Source organism: Lupinus angustifolius, chromosome LG12 (genome assembly GCF_001865875.1).
Source record: "Lupinus angustifolius cultivar Tanjil chromosome LG12, LupAngTanjil_v1.0, whole genome shotgun sequence".
NCBI lineage: Eukaryota > Viridiplantae > Streptophyta > Magnoliopsida > Fabales > Fabaceae > Lupinus > Lupinus angustifolius.
In genome coordinates, this window is record NC_032020.1 from 15,388,993 (window position 1) to 15,409,786 (window position 20,794).

A 20,794-nucleotide genomic window follows, 5' to 3' on the forward strand; every position below is an offset into this window, starting at 1 on the left:
ACTTTGGAATTGCTTGAGTTCATAGCAGCAGTAGCTACTTCTTTGCATTGCTCCCAATTAGGTTCTCCAATAAGACGCAAAGTATTAAGTTCACTTGGTTTTGCTATGATGTTTATGGTAAGTTGATATGGTAAGGTACTATTATTGTTAATAGTTACATGATTTGCTGTATCACTCCCACTAGGCACTTTTACATTATTTATTGTTACAAGTTTTGAGGACCCAACACACAATACAACATTATAATTGATTGAAACATGTAATAATTATGCTATAATTTTGTACCAAAAGTAAGAATGTCCTTCAAAAATATTTCTGGTTCTCTCCATCCTTTGATCCTTATCCTATCAAATATTTTATTTAGTCTATCAACAATGCATTAGTCTAGAGATGAAAACACTGTTAGATTTTCAGAACGACCAAAAAGTTAATATTTTAATATATGGAATCAAAACTTATTTGGATAGATAATCACGCAATCCCAAAAGAGATTAATATACATAGAATAAGGGAGTATCTTTTGATAATATAAAAAATATATTTTATTTAATCCAAATGCAAGCAATGAGTTAACCAAACCAATATTCATCTACCACCTCTGCCACTATCTGAAAAAGTATAAGTCAAAGGCAAAAATGAATAAAATTATAAAAACAATACCACACCAAATTTATTGTACTACGTCATTAGCACACGGGTAAATATAAATTGTGAAAAATATAGAATATATATTAGAGACACAATATTTTAATTTTTAGTAGTTTTATATATAATTAATCGAGATTTTAAAATTATAATTGAATATTTAAAATTTAAAAATAACGATATTTATAGGCATTGATTTTCATGGACAGTATTGTACATCTATAAAATTTTCAGTAGTTTCAAATTTTGTATTTTCTAATTCATAACGGATGATTAATAGTTGTGAACATAATTATGAAAGATTGAGATTCTGATTTAATTTGACTGCAGATTGGCCAAATCATAGAAAGATTCAATTAAGTATTCATGAGGAATGTTGAAAACGTAAACATGTTTATTCCATATTTTAAAGTTTTTTTTGAATTTTCAGCTAAGTGACATTCCACATTCAAGCAGAAATGTGTAACCTTTCCATTAAATAAGTGTCCCTTTATTAATCAAATATTGATATTTTGTGTTTTAGGATATATTTAGTTAGTACCATTTAATAATACTAATTAAATATTAGAATAAAATATTCATCAATAAAGGTAGTATGTATATGTTTTTATATTAAAAATGTTAGGAGTTTTTTACAAACAATGTATTAGTATAAAAATACTTAAAATTCTTATTTTTAATATATTTTCTAAATGGGCCTATATTAATAAAAAATTATTGTCACGGGGATAATCAAGTACTTCGTTCCCGATCTTTCAGCTCTGTATCCCTCTTTCTATTTCTATCTCTCTTTCTATCTAACCCTTCTTCTTCTCCGATCCGAAACCCATCTCCTTCAACTCCGAATAGATCTTTCTCTCTCAACCACTTTCTCCATATTACCCAAAATACCCTCAATCTATTAATCGCTTTTTCCTAATAATCTTCTTCGCAGCTTTTATGCAATTGCTACTCTAGGGTTTCTACGACATTTCCCATTTATATTGGTACACTTTCCTTTTCAACTTCCAACTACCGTTAATCTCTTATTCATCCCCTAAAGAAATAATCGGCAACCGCTGCGGGATTTTAATGTGCTTTTGTTTTTCTCTGTTGTTCGAGATGGAATTAATCACTATTTGGCTGTAGCATATGTTTTTATCAAGAAAACTTGTTTGTGCAACTAATTTTTTTAATTTTGTTCAATAATGATAAAGCGTTCAATTTTTTTAATCATGCTTGATAAACTTCAACTCGTCCCTTGTTTGCTTCATTTTGAAGGTATTTCTGTCTTTGATTGGTTGGTCTATATCGCGTATGGTATAACGTTTTAGGAGCAGCGGTTAATGTAAAGTTTGGGATCTGTAGTTTGGTAATTGGACCACTAATGTGTAATATGTTTGAAATGATTGGTTACAGTGGTGTCAAATATAAACGGTTCTGGAATATGTGACAGGGTAGACTTGGTATAGAACATGGTATTTACTATGCTATTGAGCTGATATTATAAACAAGTGGTTGCTGTTGATGAAATGAATGTTCTGTATCTGTTGATTTGATTGCCAGAAAGTTATTGCCCGTTTTCAGTGGTTTAAACTTTTGAACTTAGTTGTATGGCATTAAGCGCAATGGCTGAAAAGACAGTTCCAAATATAAACTCCTTTTTAGATCATGACTACATGACGTGAGTTGAATGAGCTAAAATCAATACTTTGCCTTATAAGTCAATACTCTGGTTAACTGAGAATTATGAACATATGCACTGTGAGTCAGGTTTAGCATCTTTGATTTTAAGGTTCATTAATTCAGGAGAGTGACATTTAATCTTCGATTTAGTATTAAAATTTAATAATATTATACAATTAAAATTTAATATTAAGTTGAGGCCTTTATAAATCGTTTGCACTATATCATAAATTAAATAGTGTTTCTGACCCATTGTCAGGCCTTTGAATTGGCTTGAATGACCGCGTTGCTGCAACCAGGCTATGACTTCAAGCATGTTGAGTGGGGAGCGAAGGTACGTCTTTCTGTACTTTGGAAGTCAACTGGTGGTGAGGGCTTCGGGTTGTGTACAGGAGGTCATGTGCTTTCGTTGTACCTAAAATACAAATTTTGTTTTTGAATGCAAATAATATTGGCACTTAAACTAATTTTTTTTGTCAGTATGGTTCTAATGAATGATAATTTGGTGGCCACTTGCCCCCTCAATTTAGATTCGAAGTTCTAGTTCCCCTTCCATGTGTGAATGAATTTAATTATTCAGTGACTGAAAGAAAATTGAGAATTTGAGATCTATAATGTTTATGCTGTTGCAGGTGGGCGGGGGCCTCTTCCAGAAGAGGAGGCATGACTGTTTTAGGGAAAGTTGCAGTTCCAAAACCTATCAACTTACCCAGTCAAAGGTTTTTGATTTCTGGTTGAACTATTCTTTTTTACAATGTGGTTGGTTTACCACCTAAAACTTTTCTCTTTCTTTTTGTGTTAAGGTTAGAAAATCATGGTCTGGACCCAAATGTGGAGATTGTTCCCAAGTGAGTAGATGTTTTATTGACCTGAATATTGTGTTTTTTCTGCTGCCTTTGATCTTCTATTTCGAGATTATTGATGCTCATTTGTTCTCTATTTATTTTGATTAGGGGTACCCTCAGCTGGGGTGGTAGATCATCTTCTTCTGCATCAAATCCATGGGGTACTTCTCTGTCTCCGAACACCGATGGTGGAACTAGTTCTCCTAGCCACCTCAGTACCCGCCCATCATCTGGTGAAAGTGGCACACGTCCTTCAACTGCTGGCAGTGATAGGGCTTTTGATACTACTTCCAATGCATGGGGATCAAATTCTCGGCCTTCATCAGCATCTGGGACACTGATATCAAATCAGACTTCGCTCACATCATTGCGTCCTCGCAGTGCAGAAACAAGACCTGGTAGCTCACAGTTGTCTCGATTTGCTGAACCCTTGATTGAAAATTCAGGTGCATGGAGTTCTGCTAGGACTACAGAGAAACTGGTAGGCTTATGTTATATTTGTGCTTGTAACATATAGGTGTCACCACTAGTTACTTCTGAAGAATTTTTTGAATGTATTTTTATGATTATTCATTGTTTCTAGGTGAATGGGTCGGTTCGACCAAGTGTTTTAGATGTTTGTGTTTACCACGGTTGATGGGGAATTTGTTTCTGTTGTGATAATTTGCACTTCTTGCCTTTTAATTTTCATTGGTTGGAGGTTGGCTAATACCTTGTTACGGTGCATAATTTCTCTTCTAATGCACATATTTGTTACTATGATTTGGTATTTGCGTGGTATGAGCTAGTATCTTGTTAGCTAACCATGATTAGCTGATTAAGATCTTGGTTTATTGATGGGCCAGTGACCCACATTTATAGGAAAGGGACAAAGCTATTTGGTATTTGTGTGGTATGAGCTAGTATCTTGTTGGATAACTATGATTAGCTGATTAAGATCTTGGTTTATTGATGGGCCAGTGACCCACATTTATAGGAGAGGGACAAAGCTGAAAGATGGGCCTTACTAACAGCAACAGCGGCCTATAGATTTATAGAGAGAGAAGAGGAGGGACAAAGAGATAAATTTGATAAAAGAGGGATTGAAGGAGTGGGGGAATCAGTTTGAGGGTAGAGTGAAATGAGTAACAAACTGGACAGCTGGCCAGAAGGAATTGAGGAAGAGAATTGGAGAATCATTAGTTTAATGATGGTGATTGGGGAAATATATAGGGGAGGGCTGGAATTTGAGGTGGGTGTCTGAAGAATTACAATTGGGGTTCTAGGCTTTAAACTAGGGGAGGTGTTCTCATTAACTGTAGTCACCATTCCAGAGTTGGGTTTTCCCTCTCACTTTTGGTCGTTTCCTGTTTTCCCATTGTTTGTGTTGCTTTTTTTAGTGAATTTTCAGAGGAATACCTTTGTTGTATGGTGCCTAGTTCCATTTTCTAGATTAATACCATCCGGTGTTTTCAGTCCTATCATGTAGAAACTCTACCTGCCTATGGCTTCAACCTCTGTATGATTCTTTTTAGCTCTGCTGCTGAAATTAGCCACTTTTTGTAAAAACTCAGGGAGTTGCACAACCTAAGAATGATGAATTTTCACTGAGCTCTGGAGACTTTCCAACCCTTGGTTCTGACAAGGACAAGTCTGTCCTGAATTCTGATATGCAAGGTAACATATTCTGTATTATTGTTATGTTATTTGCTATTTTAAATTACATATCCTTTTTTTGCTGTCAGTGGTGCCACATTTTATGGTCATAGTAGTTTCGTAATATTCACAATACAATATTTTATCATTTTGGATGGGCGCCTTCATTACAACGGTTTTGAGTGAAGTTCTAGGATTTCTTGTTTATGTTTTATATCAAGTTTCTCCCTTGAGCACTTTGAGCCATTGTGTTTTACTACCCTAAGAAAGTTAAAGGTTTAAAGAGAAATATTGTTTATGGGCAGCCCGTCTTGTCTCTATAATTAATAATTGAGATTTCTGTATATGTATGAATGTGATGCTGGAAGCAAATGGTGAGGAAGAGAATTTACTTATATTTTTTAATGAAAAATGGGTGGCCCAGCGTGCACGAGATATTTTGTAATGATATCTTTTGTTTTCATTATCTGTTAGAGTCAGTGTTTTGTGTAACATTTTTTAGAGTAGAGATAACATACATCATTAATTGAGTATGCTAATAAGTTTTCCAGTGAATTGTTTTGATACCTTTTTTGTATCAATCATTGACAGGCCAAAGCTCTGAATCTCATGCTCACCCTGTCTCATCTTCAGGGCTCAGCAAAGAGATATATGATACCTCTGCTGTTGGTATGTCTGCATGCTCTTGCTTCTATACTTTTGTATTGTCTCGATTTATGTTCTTCCTCTGCTGATAGGGTTTTGCATTGGTTCATCTAGAACTGATGATGTTGTGTGTTGCTGATATACAGATGATGTTCATGTCAATACTAATGTGAAAGGTGGAACTGTAGATTCTTGGAGAAGAGATTATGAGGCACACAATGATGATATGAGGCCTAGCATAGAGACATGGCAGAGGAATACCCATCATTACCCTAATGCTGGTATTCCTCCTCAACACTTTGATGCTTGGCATGGTCCTCCAGTAAATAACCCTCAAGGTGGTGTTTGGTTCAGGGGTCCTCCTAGTGGTCCTCCATTTGGAAATCCTGTTGCTCCAGGTGGCTTTCCAATTGAACCGTTTCCATATTATCGTCCACATATTCCACCTACTGGTCTTGCCAACCCACAACCTGTTCCTTCTCCTGGAACTGGACCAAGAGGGCACCATAAAGATCGGGATGCCTACAGACCTCATATACCCGATGCCTATATTCGTCCAGGCGTTCCTATCAGACCTGGCTTTTATCCTGGTCCAATGGGCTATGAGGGTTATTATGGTCCTCCAATGGGCTACTGCAATCCAAATGAACGAGAAGTTCCTTTCATGGGCATTGCAGCTGGCCCCCCTATTTATAATAGGTATCCAAATCAAAATCCTCCTGAACCTGGCAATTCTCAAGGTAGATCTGGTGGTTATGGTACTGCTGGAAAGCCACTGACCTCAGAGCATGTAGAGTTCAGCCATCCTCCTGATACTGCTGGACCATACAGAGTTCTTCTCAAGCAACATGAGCCAGATGGAAAAAATAAACCAGAAAATTGGGAGGATTCAGTAAATACAGGTGCATCATATGTTAATGGGAGGGAACGAGCAAAAATGAATGACTGGGAGAATGAACAGAGATCAAATTACAGAAAGACTGAGGAGATCGATTTGAGGGTAAGTGCTCATGGCGAAGAAGCTTCTTCTCGGACTTTTGAAAATGAAGTATCTGGTTCTTCTGTCATTAAGGCCAAATCTCTGGAAAGTTCGGGAAACATGAAGAAATTTGGTGATATTTCAGCAAGGAAATTGGATGATGCTGCCTCGGATATGCTAGAAGTGCCCCCTAAATCATCCGCTCTAAAAGATGCCAGTTTAATTCATAAGATAGAGGGTTTAAATGCAAAAGCTAGAGATAATTCATCTGCTAGAAATAAAGAGGAGCAAAGGAATAAATTTCATGCTGGTAGCACTTTTGTAAACCAAGTACAAAGTGAAGCTGGTGCTGCTATTTTTACTGTGAGAACCCATGCCACTGAAGTCACAAGTCCAACGCATCGTAAAGTGGGTGCTTCTGGTGGACAAAAGAATCTTGAATCCTTATCTACTGGTGAAAATGCTACATCCAGGTTTGGCCATAACTTCTTGGTATTAACTGATTGTGGTTAATTTATCTTAATCCAAATATTGAAATGCTTATTCTCAGGCAAACTGCTCATGGCATGCAAGGTAAAAGTGATCATCGTAACAAGGGAATATTAACTACTCAAGATGCTGATGGTTGGCGAAAGAAATCTGTGGTATCTGATTGTTTAGTTTCACCAGGTCCACTGTTGGAGGCATCTGATGTTCTTGTTGGTGACCATATAATATCAATAGAGACATACAATAGGTCTGGGTCTTACAACAAAGGAAGGCACGATGGAGAGTCTGTTCAAGCTAGGTTGGATTCAGTTGACGACCATGCACAGGTAATGCGCGCACCTTTTCTACACTTGCTAGCTAGCCTCGATACATTTAACACTTATGCAATACACTTTGAAACTCTAGCGTGCCAAAATGAAAGAATTAGCCAAGCAACGGACTAAGCAATTGCAGGAGGAAGAGGAGGAACGCATAAGAAGGCAAAAGGCTAAAGCTCTTGCGAAATTGGATGAATTAAACAGGCGTTCTCAAACAGTGGCGGGGTCAACTCAGAAAGAGAATGCTACAAGTTCTGAAGTCCAGAATAAGCAAGATGAATTACAACCTTCTGAATCAGAAGTTGTAGCAGGCAAATCTGGAGTTGTCAAATCGGCTGTAAATTCTAATACCTACACTGTCTGTCAGTTTAATGATACCAGCTTTAATAAAGTGGAAAAACCCATCCTGTCCAGTGAGCCACCTTCAGTGACTCATAAAAATTCTGGTAAAGGAACTGTTCTGATTCAGAACTTGCCCCAGGATGCTAATGGTGCTGATGCCACAAATGCTTTACAGGCTTACAACTCTATTGCCTCTAAGCAGAAACAAATGAGCCATAAGCAAAAACAGAGCTTTTCTTCGGAGAAAAAGTTGAGTGAAAAGGTTGTTTCCACCAATTCGACTGCCTTGAATTTTGAGAATGACAAAGTTGTTGATGTTATGCCTTCTTGCAATGTTACAAATGAAGTTGGTTTAGCCTGTGGTTCTGGATTACCCGTGAATTCAAGTGCTATGGTTGAGCCTTCTGTAAATCAGAAAAAGAACAGGAATGTAAAAAACAAACACAAAGTTGAAGAGAGTTCATCTCTGACTGCACCACCATTGGCACCAAAAGAATCCAATCTTTCGGAAATTTCTGTTGAAAGTGATAAGCCCAAGGCTTCTGACTTTGAGTTAGATCAGTGCTCACTTCATCCTGCATCCTTGTCTAAAGACTCTAATCAGTTTTCAGAGCAACACAGACATTTAGCAAATGAGGAGTCCCATGCTAGGATGACTAGCCAGGGTAAATCACAAGATTCTCGTAGGAAACCAAGAAGTTTGCAGACTAATAGACCAGCAGAGAAATCCCATGGAAGTGATGTTGTGATGTGGGCACCTGTGAAACCACAGAACAATACCGAGCTCATGGATGAATCAAGTGAAAAAAGTAATACTAAGGCAGCTAATCCTGCAAAGAGAGATCAGCAGGTTCATAATTTAAAAAATAAGAGGGCTGAAATGGAGAGATATATTCCAAAACCTGTTGCGAAAGAAATGGCTCAGCAAGGAAGCACACATCAGGTGGTTTCATCAATTAGTCAGGCTACTGCAGGTCAGGATGTTGAAAGAGCTGCTTCTGGTTCTCAGAGCCCTCAGATTGCTCAGCATACGAATTCAGCTTTTGGAAAAGTGGGTTTTCTAGTAGAGTCTAAAAATAGAGATGGTAGGTATAATAAGCAGGGAAAAGCACATGGGTCATGGCAGCAGCGGAATCTGACAGAAACAACTAATGTGCATGATATGCAAAATGCACTGGACCATGATTCAAATTCTGTTTCAAATGTTCAGAGACCAACAGAGCATCATGTAGATCATAAGTCTGAAACAAGCTTGGTGAAAGGGCAAACAAAGCATTTTAATGATTCTAGTGATCATGATGGTTTAAGCAATCTCATCAATCACGATTCTGCTGCTCCAGTTTCTGTTCCATATATTAAAGATCATGCAGTAACGGGAAGAGGAAGGAGGGGTCCTTTCAGAGGACATAAGGGTCCAGGGGTGAACCATGATGCTGATCACAATAGAAGTACTGGGGAAACAGAGAAGATTGAAAAACATGTATCATCCTCTGAGCACATTCAAACAGATGTTGCTGCTTCTAAAGAAAATCGAGTTGTCGGGGAACGTTTGACGTCTCACTGGCAACCTAAATCTCAGGCCTCTAATAATCAGAGAGGAGACAGGCCCATCGACCAAAATGTTGGCTCACTGGTTATCGGAGTTAAAAACGATCCTGCTCTTGATAGTGAGTCAATTTGGGCAGGTCGTAACAAGGAATCTAATGCTTATGCAGCCCGGCCTCACCATGACAAATCAGTCTCTGGAAAGAGCAAGGAAGGAGAAGCTCCACATTTTGGGAATCAGGAGTCTGGAAGAGAGAGAAAAAGTGCTCCAGCAAAGAGGCCTTCCCTCTCCCCAAATCAGGTTAGCTCAGTTGAGCAGGCTCCAACAAGTGTGGATCTTAGACATGGGCAATACCCATCATCTGGGATTGGTAAAAACGGAAACCAAAATTGGTTTGGAAGAGGACATGAATCTCGTGGAGATTGGAAATCACCTGCCCAAGATAACAGGCATCATAACCACCAACCTAAAAACCGGGAAAGGCCAGGCTCAAACATGCATTCTGAGTATCAACTTGTTGGATCATATGTTGACGGCAAACCGGATCACTTTGGACGACCTAGAGATAGTTCCTATGGTGGACCTAGAGATAGTAACCATGGTGGAGGGAGATTCACGGAGAGAGGTCATACTAATTCACGACGTGGTGCAGGAAACTTTCAAGGCAGGCAGGGTGGTGCTGATTAAGATGTTGTGTTAATCAGCAGTGGATACTTTCTTTAGGTGGTCTTTGTGTGTTCACATCAGAAGCCATACCTATTTAATTTACTAGTTTGTTCAGTCATGTTTTCAGGTACATGTAGTTTAGGTTTCAGATACACGTTTGAATTTTGAATTGTATATGTAGTCACATTTATTATTTTCTGATTGCGTATGTATTCAGCAGGGGCAGAAGTGATGAAGATGGTGCCATGTTTCTTTTGGGATAAAGGATGATTATTTGTGCTGTTGGTTATTATTGAAATTAGTAATTTGGTGCCGTTTTGTTTTCTAATGGAACACTTGACATGTTTCAAATAGCCTGTTCCCGAGATAATAGAGACACCAATGGGAGAGTTTGTGTTCCACGTTGCTCGTCCTTTTTTTGCAGGAAAATTTGAAATGTGCTCTCAACCAGTTGCTCAGTTTGGTTATGAAAATGATTATTTAGAATTAAGATGATGACTGACCAGTATAGTTCAGCAAGTAACGAAATAAATAAATGTTCAGTTTTAGCCTTTTGTGGTGCACGTTTGATAGTGTGTTTGGAATATAGTTTGACACCCCTAGTTTGCTGTGTATTGAACTCTATCCACAAATAACGTTTGACAAAACTACAGTTGGATTGTGAATATAATCTTGGGTTTCTTAAAAAAATTCAAATTGAGTATGGGTTTCGTCAAAATATATTTTTTTAAAAAAGTTTTCAATGAAGTCAAATTGTGGTGTATAACCTATAATTCTTAATTGATGTGTAAGGTGTTTCATTTCCTATTTGTCTTGATAACTGTATGACTGGAAATTGAAAAGGTCTCAGGTTTTATAGTAGATACAAATCTGTTCAGCTCACTGTTAATGCAAACCTTTTCTACTCGTTATTCTTTTTATGAAGCCTAAGATTTAAGTAAGTCATGGCATTAGGTAAACTATTTAGGTGGTCATTTATCAATAATTACCATGTTTTACTTTCGAGTGATTTTATTAATAAGAAAATAATAAACCCATCACAGCGAAATTATGGGTGTGGTTGATTTTGTTTTTGTACATAAAAAAATTGTATATTCAAGTAATCACATGATTTTGTTTTTTTTACAATAAGGTGAACCTTTCCCAAGAGTGGTAAGTAAATTATGTGAGTACTTGAACAATGAGAGTATCTCAATCAATTGTTGAGGGTTAGAAAGGAAAGAATACCATGATTACAAAGACAACTAAGGTAGATAGATAAATAATAGTGCAAGATAACTCGTGATTACCATACATATATGTGCTTTTGAATAAGCAAAGCTTCCAAAGTCTTTCATATGGAATTAATGAACAACCCAAAACTCTTACATTATAATTGTACGTGCACGTTCTTCAGCAAAAACAAATGACATTTACAATGTGGAAAACATGACCCGCGGTTCATAATGAATTGATGATAAACTTACATGTTATAATAACATAATTTTTAAATCTGGTTGGTTGTCATCCATACTAGTAGCAGAATATACGTCAACAATCCTGCCATAATAAAGTTACAAATAGATAACTTGTCAAATGTTATGCTAAAATAGTTATGGACAAATAAAATAAAGAGCCAATTATTCTGATGCAAAGTTTATTTGATTCTGTGGCAAGGTGATGAGACTAAAGGGAAATACGCATCACTCGAGTAAAGGAAAATACTTTTGTTAAAGGAATAGTTAGTTTAGTAAAAAGCAAAAAACAAAAGGAGGTAATAGGTAACTTAATTGGTTCCTTGAATTTGATGAGGGACAAGAATATGCTTGTGAATTGTGATGGATAGAATATTAGATTTGTTATTGGCTACCTATCTCAAGCAAGCTGAAATTTTTGCATAAATGTTGGTTAAGAAATGACATATAAACTTTGGGGCATAGCTAATATGCGAATTGCATATTATTAGTTATCTTGGAAGAATAATGTTTTATAGTCGTTTGATGAAATTGGTTATCAGGTATCGTTATGTGTATCTTTTAGAAGTTGTGGTAACATTGTACGACTTAAGTATAGAAGTCGTGATAGAGTAATTCAACTTCTATTCGTATAAGTCGTGATGACACATAACGACTTCTGAATGAAAGTCATGATAATGTAATACAACTTCTGGTCAGTATAGAAGTTATGATGACACATAAGACTTCTGAATGGAAGTCATCATGGTGTAATACAACTTTTGGTCAGTATATAAGTCGTGATGACATATCATGACTTCTAGATGCCTATAACAGCTTCTGGTCAATTTGGACAAGCGTCATATTTCAGTATCACGACTTTTGAACTGTGACGAAATGCCTCACAGAAGTCATACTTTAGTATCGCTACTTCTAAACAATAATGATAATCGGTCACGATTTTGATAGATGAGATTATGAACCATTCGATCCAACGACTAAAAAATAGTTCACTTGAAAATGAACTAACTTGCAGTTCACAAGTTAGTCGTCACCATAAACTTGATGCTTACATAAATGTTATATATAGCATGACACACATTAAAAAAAGAGATTAAAATCTATGCACTGACAGTATAAGTATATCATTCACCATTGATTTATAATACTTTTGTTTGAAAGTCAATACTAGCAAATAAATGAATGGTGGAGATTTGCTGACAGTGTAAAAATCATTTACACTGTCAGTATACACATATTAAATCCTTAAAAAAATGATCTAATATACTTCAATTTTATTTTTTGTTTAAGCAATAATTCATAGCAGTTTGCTAATCAACTCCGATTTGCATGTCGCCAACTAGTCACCCCTAATAAATACTCCTACAAGCATCATCTAAGACAACATTTTAATCTTTTGACTGGTACCCTTACCATCTTAGAACTATTCAAAATACAGTTGTAGATAAGAAATGATACAAGGAAAATATGGAAGATAAAAAATGATTTAGTTTCTGAATTTAAAAATTAGGTAAAAAGAACTTAAACTTTGTTTTGGATATGCAATGATATTTTGTAGTCTAAAGTGGTAAAATTGCATGGACAATACCACTTAATATAAAGCAAACTATAGATCCTTTTTATACAATTGTTTTGAAGGTATGGATTAAATCACACATCATATAAAGTTCAGTATATTAAGAATTAATTTGAAATCCAATCAGAGTTCAAATCCATTTTACATATTCTAAAATTTGAGAGACTAAATCTCTAGCATATAAAATTTTAGTGAAGCACATACCTGCAAACATTTCCATCCTCATAGGCCTTGTTCCTGATGATAAGCTAGCTGTAACATTTTTAGGAAGATCACTTCTATATTAACATTGATTTCCAAATATCAAAAGCCATTATACTTTTTTTGTGTGATACTAAAGAAATGAATAAGAAACCCAAAGCATGATTTTTTCACTAACCTGAATCACAATTGGACGTTGAATTGAAGTTCCCACATATACACACTTGTCTAATCCCATCTGAACCATACCCACAAGTTCCACCAGTTGCTTCACATGCCCCACAAAATTCATCACTCCCTTGAACTGAATACCTCACACGGATCCCATAGGTCCATTCACTAGGCCCATCAACCCTCAAAGGTGCCACGTTATAAGCACTACTATACCCTTCACATTCAAGCTTGGTGAGATTAATACCCTTAATAGCTTCATATGCCACAGCACAACACTCGGGTGGGCCCGAACCAAAAAATGATGACTCAGCCCGTTTATGGCCCATCATATCCCAGGCTGGGCACCCGTAGTATTCCTCGCAGCCCATGCCCGAAACATTTCTACATGGCAAGTGCTTCCCAGGGAAACCTTGGAACAAGGGTGACCGTGGCGAGCAACCTATCAACATGAACACATTATCGCTTGTTGGGTTCATGTAAGGTGCTCGCCATGGCTCCACCGTGAACCCGTTGCCTCGGGAACCAAGCACGAGTCTGTCACATGTTGACATGTGAGGCTCGTGTAGGGTGAGAGCATTATAAGCATAGTCTATGTCTAGGACCCTGTATGAGCCCGAACTTACGTGGAACATGAGAACGTCATTGATGCAAAAGAGGAGGTCACGGAAGCCAGGGTGACCGCACCCATATTGGATTGCAAATGGGTAGTCTATGGTTATGTTGCCACAATATGATCTGCATGTGTTAGCATGAGTGGAACTCAGTGAGATGAGATATGCTAATAGAATGAGATAGATGTTGGTGAATAGTTTGGGCATAGTTGTGGAAGGGATTGAGATGAAAGTGGAAAATTTTATGGCAATGATTTGTTTGAAAATGGATAATACTGACCCTGAGTGAAAGTAGTGAGATAGAAAAAATAAGTGATGGGAGGAAGTGTAATGATAGTACGATACTTTGCTTGGTTAGTTTAGATGTTGGATCAGTTTATGGCCCTGGCAATGATTTTGTGTAGCTTTATTCACATGTGTGGAGGAATCTAGCTGAATTGTGAGAGGGTTTTTCTTCACTTTTTGTTATGTTTACTTTATTTTAGTGGTCAGTTTGATAGCTTTTGAAATTCTGCTTGGCTTTGACTAACTTTTTTTGGGTTGGTATGATAATGAATATGGTAAAGTTGCTTCATGACATGGAAGTAACAATTCACAATATAGAGCAAGCGTTTTATCTAAATTTTTGCATAGAAACATTACACTATGCGTGATCAACTACCTAACCTTAAACAGAAGGAAACGCACTCATAAATTAGGCAATCCTGACTTTTTTATTATTATGAATGAATGTGTTGATGCACTTAACATGTTGGGTGCATAGTCTCCTCTTATTTTTAGTGAGGAAGAATTTGACGAGTGATCCGAGATGCAGTTGGACATTTAATTATTGTATAAGTTTAAAGTCTTCAATGTTTTTCATTTTTTGTCTATTTCACTTCATTTTATGATATGTAAGCTTTTACTACCAAATAGATTTCATGAAAAGAATCTAGACTCTCATGCCTATTATATAAATAATACAAAACTTGTACCCAAAAAAACTAATCATACAAAAGTTGCACATCATAAAACATCATCCACGCTTTTATGACAAGTAGCACTGTAAGCAAATAAATAGAGTGAATTTCATAACCAAAATTACAGGGATCTATAGGAAGGGCTAAGTGAATAGTGCATTCATGTTCCTCTACAACTGCCACTGCAACACGCATGACGAGCATTGCTCATTTATAATGGTTACCAACAAGAAATCATCCTTCATTGTTTTCTCTATGCCACTGATTCCCTTTGAACTCTATGATGTTTTGCAGCTTCTGTAAATAAATGTTATAAATATTCATTGTTCTTAACCTGCAAAGATCCAGGGACAAACAACTTGAGAAGCGACCATGTTATACTTAAGAAAAAAATTAGACTATAAGGACGTTTTGGGTAAATAGCTTATTCAGTAAGTTAAAAGAACTTATTTTTTATGAGCTCCTCAGATAAGCTAATTGAAATAAGGAAAGTCGGGCTATTTTCATTAGATCTCATGGAGCCAAAATACACTCCACATAAACTCTTCCAAAGCCCCAATATTTGGCTAGACTAATTCCACACAGTTAGCGGCCATCTCATCTCAATTGGTTACAAGTTACAACAATCTGCACTTGACAGAAAAAAATTTTGGTTGGGTTATGATATCCAATATACTCAGTTGTAATCAGACAAGGATGGAGTCAAAATCCAGGTGTAGCCACAATCTACTAAAATATTTCTAAATTTGTCAGTAGTCTAGACTGGCTAGTCGATCGCACGTTATAGCTGTGCGATAGCGGAGGTTTCCGTCCGTCCCTCCCCACGATGAAATGGCATATCGTGGTGCGGCTGACCGCCGCGCTCGTCGCGGTTTGAGTTTCAGCAGAGGCATGGGCCAGAACCCACTGCAGAACCCACTTCAGGTTGAAGAACCCTAATTTAATGGGAAATGTCAATTTTGCCCTTACTTTTTATTACGTGGCATTGGTTTTTTAGGGTTTTTTTATAAAACACTCCTCTCTCTTTGTTTCTTTTAAGAAGACACATGACTACTAACCGAAAAAAAGGTCATGTGACACTTCTTCCCCTTATTCTCTTCCCTTCTCCTCCCTTCTCCCCCTTCTCCCCCTTCTCCCCCTTCTCCCCCTTCTCCCCCTTCTCGTCTCCCCCTTCCCCTCTGCCCCTTCTGTGATTTTATTTTTGGTTTCCCTTTTTACATGTCAACACTTTCATCTTAATGTATTACTTATATTTTTTTTGTTTTCCTTTTATTTTCCCCTTCCCTTCCTTTTGTGAGTTTCTTTTTAAAACATAAAGAGTATGAATTACTTATATTTTTAATGTTTTTGGTGTATTTGTATATTTATATGTGGAGGATATAAACATAATTTTGTGTATTTTAAGTTTTCTTTGTGCATTTTATATGTTTAGGATATAAATTACTTATATTTTTTCCTTAGTTGTAGTGGTCATCCCGCTATCCCGCAATAGTGTTTTTGGGGTCGACCGCTATCCTTCGCTATCCACAAGTGACTACCTACAGTCTAGACTGCAATGAACTACCAATCTAAGGGGTACTAAGTCAACGTAAAATCTCTATGTTCTGCTGGCCTCTGCAACATCTATCGTAGGAAAAGAAAAAGAAGGATCCACTCACAGAGGAGCATCTTCTACCAAAACATAATAAGAGCTGAGTCAGGAAAAATAAAAATAAATAGGTGACCCGGTGCACGAGGCTCCTACCTAGTGAGTCGGGAAATCAATTTTGTAAAATGTTAACATCTATATATAACCAACCTCCCGGACAATCATAAAGAAAAACTAGCAAACACCACCCTCCCTAGTTTTAAAATGCCACAGAAAAGTCAAGAAAGACAACAGGATAACCGCATTTCAGAATAGAACAGCCGGTGCAATAAATGTAATTTTATTTTCTGTACAGGATTTGGTCATTGATGAGAAATTAACTTTTGTGGCACAATAAGAAAATAGAATTGAGATTAGTATATATTGTTTCATATAACTTCACGAAGATATGAAGAAATTACCGTCAACTTGGATAGGCAATGGTGCATCCTTTTGTCCCTTCTTTTCCTGCCTTCTCACTGTCTCAGCTGTCACCATAAAGTTGTTAGTTAATAATGAAAAGCAAATGAGAGGCTCTCTTCCAGAGACAATATGTCAGGCAAAGAATAAAATACTGGGTAGCTTTCCTTCTAGAACTATTATATATATGGTAAGCAGCTATGCATATCGACATGTAAAGAAGTATTGATTATTGAACATCATCGTCTGTATGGCATCATGGACCAGGCAGTAGGCAGATACCCTCCACAGCATAAACAATCATACCTTCAAATTTTCTTTTCTTATTAGCTCTCCTCCTTTTCCTCTCTGTCTTTGTAAGCTCTGTTTCCTCCTTAATATCACCCCTGCCATCAAAGATCTCCTCAGGAGCCAGCATAGCTGCATCTGAAACAGCCACAGGTGCAATCTACCCACAGAAAGTATATGACATTGTGAGTAAATAATAAATGGAAGAGACAGAAATTAAAGTTGAGAGGATCATAGCTCTTTACTTCTTCCATTGTCAGAGCAGGCACATTAGTTTGAATAGACATGTCCTCTATAACCTGTCCGGAGCAACACAAGGAAAATAAGGAAAACAGGAAGAAAAAAACTATGTATATGTCATGCATATTGTCTATCGAGAAAACATTAACATTGATGTCATACAGGTTTTGGAGCGAAGTTGAAATGAGTAAGCGCATCCAGCTTCAGACTGATTTTCTTAAACAGCATGCTTGCCTGATCACAAACCCTCAAGATTCAGTGTACAATGAAAAGTGTAAAAGGATGACTACACTGCCCGAAGAGAGATACTGAGCTAGTGTTTCATCATCCATGAGGAAAACGATGTAGAGTAATAGATGAAGAAACAAAGTGAAACAATCAAGACTTGCACCTCTTTATGTAGTTCATCATTGAATGAAAGTGGAGCAGAAGTAGGGTCTTTCTTCTGAACATATTCTTGCTGTAAACAAGAAAAAAAATCAAGGTGAATTGCAAGTAGAGGACAATTTTAAAGATGGCACATCGAGAAATGAGAACTAGTAAAGGGAAGAAAGAAATTGGAAGTTGAAGAGGGTTTCCAATGATACAACACATATTCGAGAAATACAGACCTCATAAATTTCTGCAAGACCCTGCTTGCTTTTATTATCATCCTGTATTCATCATGGAAATGAATTGTGCAAGTTAGCTAAATTACAAGTATAGATAAACAAGAAGTTGAACCTCAGACTATATTTATTTTAGTAAATCACAAGGTTTACCAATTCTTTAACTTCCCGGGGTGCTTTAGATGGCAATTTGGGAGCTCTTTGAACATCATTAAAATGCCCCTACAATAAAGATAAATTAAATTAGAAAGAGTATATAATGTTAGTGTGAGTGTATGTATTCAAATCTCGTGCATTACATGTAAGCCTGTTGTGTAAAAAGCATGGTGCATTGTAGTATAAATCTAAAACCATGTCACTCAGCACATTAATCTACCTCAGTGATCCTTTTCTGAATCATATCCTCAATTGAAGCTGTAACCTCCTCAGTGATTACAGGAGCAGGTCTCACATTGTGCTCAAAGTCCAGATCAACTTCTAATGCACTGTTCTTGGGTCTCTTTGCCGCAGTGACCTGATATAAAATCAACAATTAATAATCTTCTATTAGCATATTAACAAAGAAGGGTTACAAATGCAGCCCACAAATAAGTTGACTAAGAAAAAATAAGGCACTGTTCACTACTGTATTACCTCGCCCTGCATGGTCCATGTTTTTGGATCTAAGTTAGATTTCTCCATCTGCTCTATCTTCGATTGAATAGTTTCCAGTTCCTTTTCATGGGTAGAAGCAATCCCTGTCTTCTACATACATGAGTAAACAAGAGAATATGAAATTTTATTTTTTAAAAATAAATTGCTTTCCTCGTCAAATGTATGTAAAGTAGAAATAATGCAATACCTGTTCATCAAGTTCCATGTCATCTTCATCCTCATAATCTTCAGAATCTTGAGGCAACCGGGCTTTCCTTTTTGAGCCCTTTTCCTTTTTACCTCCAAAGAAGTCGTCATACCTGAAAGCAACAGAAGAATAATGAAGACAATGCTATCGTGATGGTACGAAACAAGTGTAAACATTAAAATCACATTTCAATATGTACTACTACTATATGCCAATACCCTGTGGCTTTAATGTTTTGATATCATTATCATTTATCACACCTTACCGCAAGCAAAGAGTGTTATCCAAGAATAAGACATACAAATATATACCTACGGTTATATGAGGCACATAGATCATTAAACGAACTGAAAATAAGCAATTTAAAGCTTTTATTTGTGTATAACCCACAAGTAAAATTATAGACTTAGCAATATAACCAACAAGTCAATAACTTAAGTCACAGGCATAAAATGTTTGAATATCCAAAACTTTTTCCTCTTTCCTTTTTATTCTATTAAATTAAGGAAGGACGAGAACAAACACCTTGCACCCTCCGTGTCCTCTTCTTCTTCATCATCATCGTCGTCGAAGTCAAAACCACCAGCCTAGATAAATATAAGAATTAATGAATCAGAAACTAAAATAACAAGCACTGAACCTTATCAATATTTCAACAAATATCCGAATTAGAATAAAGAGAAAAAATAGATAATAAATAGTGGACATTTATATGCAATATAATATGAAGCATATGAAAAACCAATCCGACCTCATCACTTTCATCGTCTTCTTCTTCATCATCGTCGTCATCTTCACTTTTCTCGTCTTTCTCAGCGTTCTCAAAATTCTCTTCCTCCTTCTCTAAGTACTTAGTCAATTCATCTATTTTCAAGAACTTATCTTCAACTCCACCACCTTCACCTTTCTCCTCTTCTCCCTCACTTTCCTCACTCTCATCCTCCTCCTCCTCCTCTTCTTTTCCATTTTCCTTTTCTACACCTTCTTCATCCTCCTCATCCAATTCCTCATCAAAACTATCACTTTCTTCTTCGTCCAACACATTCAGCTTCGTCTCCTCCGTCTTCGCTTTCTCGCCACCAACAGAAGCAGCCTTGAGCTGATTAATAATCTCTTCAGGACTTTTAGACAACTGCTTCACACGGCGGCGGAGAGAGGACAATAGAGGCTGAGATTGAAGGTCAATTTGCTGCCATATCTGTTCGGCGTCGAATCCATCAACTAATAGATTGTCAAGTGGCGATTTTCGAGAGAAGGGTCTGAGTGTGGAGAAAAGGTACTGCGATGCAGCACGAGCAGTTTCAGATAGAGACGGGTTCGGTGCGAGCAATGACGGTGGGTCCGTCTCTTTCAAGCGCCGTAAAGATTCGATGCCGGCGTCGCTTGGTTTCGCCATGGCTGGGATGCTGTGTGTTCTTTGAATGGGTTTTAGGGTTTTAGTCCAGCCAAAAGTTGTTATGTACATATGAGTTTTGTTATGGTATTTTATAAAGTAAAATATAAAACACACTTAACATCATGTTTAAAATTTCAAATTATGAAACATGTCTATTATTTTTAAATATTGATATTGATTTTTAAATCATCGTTGTTAATTAAGAGTTTTACATAATCATACATTATTATAATAAAATTATCTTGGTGAATAAACTTGTGATTTAATACATATAACTAGAGAACCATGGGGTCTCTTCAACAAAAGTATTGGGTTGATCTTTAGAGACATATATGTGGGGAAAAAACACAACCTATAGGAATTTTTTATTAAAGCTAAGTAAAATTTTACAATCACAAATTTTTTACCACTCATTGTTTTCTTAAACATTTATAGCTATTATTATATTATTTTTCTTAATTAATTTAATTTAATTTATGGATTCTATATTTTTTTACTCATTAATATCATACAAATATAAATTTGATATACTTCTAAAATTTTGATATTAAAAATTAATAGAACATTAAATTTATTATCAAATAAAAATAATATTTGTTTGGTATTATCAAAGGTATATTTACCT

General features: G+C 36.5%; 3 protein-coding genes across 11 annotated transcripts; 1 reads left to right on the forward strand and 2 right to left on the reverse strand.

The window, feature by feature from the left end:
• Positions 1,377-10,260, forward strand: LOC109362320 (protein MODIFIER OF SNC1 1-like). Of its 6 annotated transcripts, none has more exons than XR_002109392.1 (11): positions 1,377-1,631; positions 2,570-2,644; positions 2,943-3,029; positions 3,114-3,158; positions 3,264-3,636; positions 4,709-4,811; positions 5,382-5,459; positions 5,582-6,887; positions 6,965-7,229; positions 7,309-9,901; positions 9,992-10,260. XR_002109392.1 is itself a non-coding variant. In XM_019608033.1 (11 exons), exons 2-11 carry the CDS (start codon positions 2,613-2,615, stop codon positions 9,793-9,795), a joined length of 4,725 nt encoding a protein of 1,574 aa, XP_019463578.1. In that variant the 5' UTR covers positions 1,377-1,631; positions 2,570-2,612; the 3' UTR covers positions 9,796-10,175. The 6 variants fall into 6 exon arrangements, 4 of the variants coding, with proteins under 4 accessions (XP_019463578.1, XP_019463577.1, XP_019463576.1 ...); XR_002109391.1 differs by having other exon boundaries at positions 9,995-10,260; XM_019608033.1 differs by having other exon boundaries at positions 7,309-9,172; positions 9,224-10,175.
• On the reverse strand, positions 11,007-14,258 carry LOC109362587. Of its 3 annotated transcripts, none has more exons than XM_019608475.1 (3): positions 13,184-14,258; positions 13,009-13,062; positions 11,007-11,313 (listed from the first exon to the last, which is right to left on the reverse strand). In XM_019608475.1, exons 1-3 carry the CDS (start codon positions 13,995-13,997, stop codon positions 11,261-11,263), a joined length of 921 nt encoding a protein of 306 aa, XP_019464020.1. In that variant the 5' UTR covers positions 13,998-14,258; the 3' UTR covers positions 11,007-11,260. The 3 variants fall into 3 exon arrangements, with proteins under 3 accessions (XP_019464020.1, XP_019464021.1, XP_019464022.1); XM_019608476.1 differs by having other exon boundaries at positions 13,009-13,056; positions 13,184-14,256; XM_019608477.1 differs by having other exon boundaries at positions 13,009-13,052; positions 13,184-14,254.
• Positions 14,712-20,241, reverse strand: LOC109362585 (U3 small nucleolar ribonucleoprotein protein MPP10). 2 transcript variants are annotated; one of them, XM_019608473.1, is made up of 13 exons: positions 19,525-20,241; positions 19,299-19,360; positions 18,774-18,885; positions 18,566-18,673; positions 18,309-18,446; positions 18,086-18,154; positions 17,936-17,977; positions 17,716-17,784; positions 17,487-17,558; positions 17,330-17,383; positions 17,103-17,244; positions 16,799-16,864; positions 14,712-15,083 (listed from the first exon to the last, which is right to left on the reverse strand). In XM_019608473.1, exons 1-13 carry the CDS (start codon positions 20,236-20,238, stop codon positions 15,079-15,081), a joined length of 1,653 nt encoding a protein of 550 aa, XP_019464018.1. In that variant the 5' UTR covers positions 20,239-20,241; the 3' UTR covers positions 14,712-15,078. The 2 variants fall into 2 exon arrangements, with proteins under 2 accessions (XP_019464018.1, XP_019464017.1); XM_019608472.1 differs by having other exon boundaries at positions 18,566-18,676.